We start from the raw sequence: 6,830 nt of genomic DNA on the forward strand, positions 1-6,830 counted from the left end.
GGGTGTTGCCTTCTGACACACTTCTGGCACATGCAAATAAGTTATGCTAACAGTTTATGCTAATGAGCTCCTGCACCTCTTTTTCTACAAAACGACCCCTGCATGCAGATGAGAAGTGGCTGAAGTTAAGAAAGAGTGGCTTTCTTCATGAGGTAGTGGCAGAGATGATTCACAACTTAGCAATTGCGTCGCGCCAGCTGCTGCATACTTACACACTGCATATCTAGAGTCTGACAGCTCTTCTGACATTCAGCTCCAGTGCTTCCGCTGGTGGCATTTTTGCAGTCAAAATAGACCATGGGAGGAGCACACACTAGCATAGAGAGAGAGAGTGGGAGAGAGAGTGGTGTAGACGTAAGTACAGGCTTGAATGCCAGAGAGCATGAGAATGAGGAGGAGGATGTGGTTTCTCGAACCATTCTTAACAGGGTGCTATGAAGTCTGTGCCAATGTGCAGCTTTTAAGAACTTGAGAACATAAGAGACGCCAAGGTTGGATCAGGCCAACGGCCCATCCAGTCCAGCACTCCGTAACACAATGGCCAAAATACCAGGGGCCATCAGGAGGCCCACCAGCAGTGGGGCCAGGACATTAGGAGCCCTCTCTCTGTCGCCCCCCCCCCTCAAGCACCAAGAATACAGAGCGTCACTTGCCCCAGCCTGTGAGTTCCTATCTATACCTTGTGGCTAATAGCCACTGGTGGACCTCTGCTCCATATATTTACCCAGTTCCCTCTTATAATAACATAAGAGAAGCCAATGTTGGATCAGGCCAACGGCCCATCCAGTCCAACACTCTGTCACACAGTGGCCAAAAGTACCAGGTGCCATCAGGAGGTCCACCAGTGGGGCCAGGACACTAGAAGCCCTCCCACTGTTGCCCCCCAGCACCAAGAATACAGAGCATCCCTTGCCCCAGACTGACAGTTCCTATCTATTGTTGTTGTTCAGTCGCACAGTCGAGTCCGACTCTTCGCAACTCCATGGACCACATCATGCCAGGCCCTCTTGTCTTCTGTCGTGCTCCGGGGTTTGCTTAATACCGTGGACTTCTGCTCCATATGCTTATCTAATTCCCCCTTGAAGCTGTCCATGCTTGTAGCTGCCACCAGCGTTCCCTCTAAGCCGAGTTAGTGTGAGCTAGCTCACAGTTTTTTAGCCTCCGGCTCACAGATTTTTGTCTTAGCTCAGGAAGGATGGCCCCAGAACAAACTAATTTATGCAGTAGTCAAATCGTTTGCTCACAACTTTAATCTCAGTAGCTCACAAAGTAGAATTTTTGCTCACAAGACTCCACAGCTTAGAGGGAGCATTGGCTGCCACCACCTCCTGTGGCAGTGAATCCCATGTGTTAATCACTCTTTGGGTGAAGAAGTACTTCCTCTTATCTGTTCTAACCCAACCACTCAGCAATTTCATTGAGATAAGAACATAAGAGAAACCGTATGGCCTTCTAGTGTCAATACAATCATTTTGCTACTTGTGTTGGGAGTTGTCTACACCCTCCCCTGAGAACAGATATTTGAAGAAACAACAATGCTCAGCCACATCATGTGTGTATTTACTCAAACTAAGTTCGGAGCACAAGTGAATCGCTTTAATATTATTATTTAAAAAAACAACAACAACAACACAGATTCTACAGATATTTTTGCGGCCTTCAAGCTTGTTTTGTTGTAGCCATGACTGAACTTGCTCAAAGAAAAACAACAGCTGAACAGTAAATACAGGGTCTCCCCCCCCTTACCTGACTTCAAGTTCTCGTCTCCAATGCAGTTCAGCTTCCCTTGAGCACAAGTGCTATGTAAATAAAAAGACAATTATATGGAATTTATATCACCTAGAAATTTACCAGATTAACATCCTGTGCTTCAGAACTCTGGGCCTTTAAACTGCATTTCTATAATCTCATCTTGAAAATCAGCACAAAGTTCCCAGTAACCAGGGGTATTTTATGTAAGGCAAAAATGTGATCTAAATTAGGAATAATTAGAGTTTGAAAATAAGACCATGCTTGCCATTGATGTTACTCTAGTTATTTAGGCATTTTAGTTTCTACAGTTTTTTAAAAAAAACATAACAACAAATAGTTACAATTTGAAACTTAAACTTAAACATTATTAAACTTTACAACATTGTCTTCATAATTGTTCCTTGAGTTACAATTACAATAATAACTATTCTACTAAAAATTAAACGATTCTATAAGCAAAGGTTTAAACTATGACATCTATTACAATATCCATTCTTTTCTAGTAAATGCATAATTGTGATTTTTGAGCAGGTTTAATTTGTTCCAGAACATTTTCTAAGTTTTCCAATATTGGTTGCCATCTACCAAGGAAAGCCTGAGATCTTGATATGTCTTCTGAACTGGTAAGTCTTTCCGAAACTTTATCCATTAGTAAGTGATCCCATATTTTGGAATACCATAATTTAATATTCAATAGTCTGTTGTTTTCCCAACTTTGGGCTATAGTCGTTTTGGCCGCCGCTAATAAAATAGTAAATAATTCTTTGGTATAATTTGGAATGGGGACGTCTTTCCAAAAGTTTAGTGGTAATTAGTTTCTACAGTTAAGGAAAATAGAAAATATAGTCACCTAGATATATGTGAACTAAATGGAAATGCGACAGACAGTGCCACTCAAAAGATGTCTATTGCGATGATAATAATATTTAGACTCAAAATCTGAATCTTCATACCAGACAACACCAGCTTCATGGAGAACTTCACCAGGTGGTACAGCTGTTCCTCTGTAATAGCAGGGACAACTACTGGCAGGCACACATTTTCCAAAGTCATCCATGTAGGTTCCATTTGCACATACACAGCCATCAACTGGGACAAATTTGACGTGGCAGGTAACATCTGGTTCACTCAGGGACCTACAGGTAGGTTGACAGGAACTGATGGTATAGCTGTAGTTCAGGGATTTGGGGCATGAAGTCATGTATTTGGCTTGAAGGAGGGAAACAAAAGAAAATGGCATCAATGATGTGTTAATTGGGGGGGGGAAACCCATGATGGGTTGACTCCAAAGTTTTCATTCTGATAGCAGGAGAGCCTTCCCTGATGCGGTGTGTGTGTGTGTGTGTGTCTCAGTGAGAGAGCATCTGCTTGGCATGCAGAAGGTCTCAGTTTCAATCCCCAGCATTACCAGTTAAAGGATTTGGCAGCAGATGATATGAAAGACCTCTGCCTGAAACCTTGGAGAACCACTGCCAGCCTGAGTAGGCAATACTGACTTTGATGGACCAAGGGTCTAATTCAGTATAAGGCAGCTTTGTGAGTTCCATATAATGCTGAAGGTGAGCAGCAGGCCCATAGCTACAGTGGGGCATTTCAGGGCCTGACCCCCCCCCGACTTCCTGCCATGCCCCCCCACCGACTTCCATCCAGCCCCCGGCTCCCTGGACCACTCGGAGGACTCCCTACCACCGCCCCTTCCCCAAGCGTGGCTTGCTTCTCCGTGTAGGCACCAACAATATCCACCCAGGGAAGACCATCAGATCATTGAAACGCTTGATTTATACCTGGGAGAGGCGTTCGGCTGTTATTCTTTCCACAGTGGGAGTCTTCTGTTACAGTTACTTTCTGTTTGGAGGTCTATGGACACTACTTATGTATGTAATTACAGAAGAGCCTACTGTTGGTCTTGAATATGTTTCTTGTTTAAACTATGTTTGATTGTTATGAGCAAATTGTTGGATCTATGTTTACATATTCTATTGGGTTGTGACCACTAACCCTTCTTTGTATTTCAATGAATATAATATATAGTTTTGAACATAGTTGTGAACCATCTTCCCTTGGTGGATATTGTTTGTGACTATTGTTTGTGGATATTGTTTGTCTTTGGCATCCCTATGTAGGCAGGCAGAGAGTGAACATTGCAAAAGTGATTTTTAAAATTAAATTTTATATTTTATTTTGTGACATCAGTGCCCCCTGACTTATTGAAAGCCCCCCCAAATTACAAAATCCTGGCTACGGGCCAGTAGTCCTCTGCTGGCAGGAGGCATCACATGCTGGCGGAAGGTTCCTTGACCCAGCTCAAGACCCCACTCAACAAAACAATTTTTTTTTTGGATCCAACCCACAGGGAACATAAGTACAGAATTCATTTGGCAAAATAAGAATACAACATTTCATTTGCTCATTTTCGTGACAAGAGGGTTTAGAAACTGGTAGAGTTCATTGGCAGGAAAGTTCTTTCACTTAATTTCTGGAATGGTTGCTCAGATCACTTACAACTAGGCTTGTCAAGTCCCCCCGGGGGGCGGGGAAACCCCTGCTCGATGGTCCCGTTATCTGCCGGCCCGGATCGAGGCCGCCGGGGGGAACCCCACCCCCCAAATCCCGGGAACATGCAGACGTGCCCGGCTTGATGATGTCACCCAGAGGTGACATCATCACACCGGCCACATTGCGGGGGGGAGACACTCTATGATTCAAGGGAAAACTCTAGTGGTCCCACCCGCAATGTGACTGACCACAATGTCACTACCGCGTGCCGAAAACCTCCAGGACGAGGCCCAGGACTCCCCCGCTCTAAGGTAAGTTGCACTTGGCAAACCTACTTACAACAGACAGTAGTCCTCCATCCAGGAAGTTCAACTCCTTTGGCAGCACAGGACCTGACATAGGCGGAGAGGGCAGCACACATGCAGTCCTCGCTTCTCTCACAGTTGCAGGTGTCAAACATGCAGTTCTAGGAAAGGGCAAAGTACCCTTGTTAAAATTTATCCAGATATGTATTCAAAACCATTTCCTTTTAAGCTTTCCTGTCTGGTCTCAGTTTCTTCGCCAAGTGGGGTTTCATTGTCAGTCTATGTTATTCGCCAATCAGATAGCTGACACATGGATCCCAAGTAGCATGCCATCCAAGTAGAAGAAGAAGAAGAGTTTGGATTTATACCCCGCCCTTCACCACCCAAAGGTGTCTCAGAGCGGCTCACAAACTCCTTTCCCTTCCCCTCCCCACAAGAGACACCCTGTGAGGTAGAAGAAGAAGAGATTGGATTTATACCCCGCCCTTCACTACTCAAAGGTGTCTCAGAGTGGCTTACAAACTCCTTTCCCTTCCCCTCCCCACAACAGACACACTGTGAGTTAAGTGGTGTGAGAGAGCTCTGACAGCTCTTATCAGAACTACGACTTGCCCAAGGTCATCTAGCCAGGTGCAAGTGGAGGAGTGGGGAATCAAACCCGGTTCTCCCAGATTAGAGTCCGCACACTTAACCACTACACCAAACTGGCTTAAAGGGCCAGGTCATTGTGCTTGGCTCCAACAGCAGCATTATGCATCTTCAGATCATTTTGGTGGTATACTGCACCTGATACCAATTGTAGTTACTTGAAAGGAAGAGAACCCTGAATGCAAGATGACCCCCCCAAAAAAAGAAATCTTACACACACAAAAAAGATATCACAGCACTAAACTGTAACATGTATGGAAATGTCAAATTACCTCTTCCTTTTTTATTTTTTAATGGTATACTTGGGGGGGGGGAAATAGTCTTGCATTTGGGTAAATACAGTAATTCGTTTTGCTTTTCACTGTAATGTTTCTAAGCACTCTAAAGAAGAAATGTGATTTCCATTCCATTGGTGAACCTATATGCAAGATGACTTGTCAGTAGGCAAAGCACAAGATCAAATATGGACCAACAATACGTATATCTATTAACGGTAAAAGTAGATTTATATTCAGGTCTAAAAGCAAAGGGTTCAGACATTCAGAGGGATGAGACGCATGTTACAAAGAAATGTTCTGGAATTCTGTGCCTCCCAGGTGCAGGTGGACCTGATTTGGATTAGGACTGCCGTGCACAGGGAGAGGGTGCTTAAGCGCTCCCGCCCCCCACATACCATTTCCCCTACTTGAAAGGGCTGCAGGAGCAACAATTTGCCCTTTTGAGGAAATTTACGTACATAACCAACATAGCATTTAAGTTTCCCTAGCTGGGTGAATAGTGACTCCCTGGGGCTGTTTCTCATTGGGAAAATGGTTCCGGAGTGATGCTTAAGCATCACTCACAATTTGTGGGCCCAAACTCCTCCTCCTCCTCCTCCTCCTCTTCTTCTTTTCACTGTGTAGCTAACGGTAAGCTGTGGAAGCCATTTTGTGGCAGCCATTTTGTGGCTAGGCAGTGTTCCCATCCAAATTGGCTACATGCATCTTGGGAGGTACAGAACTCCAGAACATGCCTTTGTAATTGATGCATCGTTGCTTTATCCAGCCCTTCGGAAGTCATAGGGCCAGTTCACCATGCATGTGTTTGACTTGATTTCTTATAAACTGATGACTCGCAGGTAAAATGAACTGTGTCTTGGTGATACGGGAGTGACACAAATGGCCTTTCTACGATCTACAACGGCTCACGCACGTCATCAAGCAGCAAACATATATGAGGGAACGAGTCCTTAAAACTTTCCTTTGTCTTCTCTGTTATGACCCAGGCTCTCAGCCCAGCCTTCGGCAGTGTTCCCTCTAAGCTGAGTTACTGTGAGCTAGCTCACAGTTTTTTAGCCTCCAGCTCACACATTTTTTGTCTCCGCTCAGGCTACTTTATGCAGTAGCCAAATCGCTCGCTCACAACTTTAATGCCAGGAGCTCACAAAGGAGAATTTTTGCTCACAAGACTCCACAGCTTAGAGGGAACATTGGCCTTCAGTTAATTTGTTTGACTACTTCCATGTTACCTTCAAGTCCTGGGCTCAGCCTTTTCTCATTCCTGACACAAGGCGAGGTATGGACTCCGTCGGCCCAAAATGGAAAGCAGTCTCTCAGCCACTTTGGTGAAGTGGTCCCAAGAATTTCTTTC

General features: G+C 44.6%; 1 protein-coding gene across 1 annotated transcript in view; it reads right to left on the reverse strand.

Annotated features, from left to right (window-relative positions):
• Nucleotides 1-212: 212 nt before the first annotated feature.
• LOC107118486 (mucin-5AC-like) overlaps nt 213-6,830 on the reverse strand; it is a gene marked incomplete at its 3' end in the record, with an annotated part of 31,638 nt that continues 25,020 nt past the window's right edge. Inside the window, exons 16-19 of the mRNA XM_015420839.1 lie at nt 4,588-4,714; nt 2,706-2,961; nt 1,747-1,799; nt 213-313 (exon numbers count right to left, since the gene is read on the reverse strand). Of these exons, the coding sequence (XP_015276325.1) occupies nt 213-313; nt 1,747-1,799; nt 2,706-2,961; nt 4,588-4,714 (537 nt within the window). The remainder of the gene's footprint in view (nt 314-1,746; nt 1,800-2,705; nt 2,962-4,587; nt 4,715-6,830) is intronic.

This window comes from Gekko japonicus, unplaced genomic scaffold, assembly GCF_001447785.1.
Source record: "Gekko japonicus isolate JY-2015 unplaced genomic scaffold, Gekko_japonicus_V1.1 scaffold2153, whole genome shotgun sequence".
Taxonomy (NCBI): Eukaryota; Metazoa; Chordata; class Lepidosauria; order Squamata; family Gekkonidae; genus Gekko; species Gekko japonicus.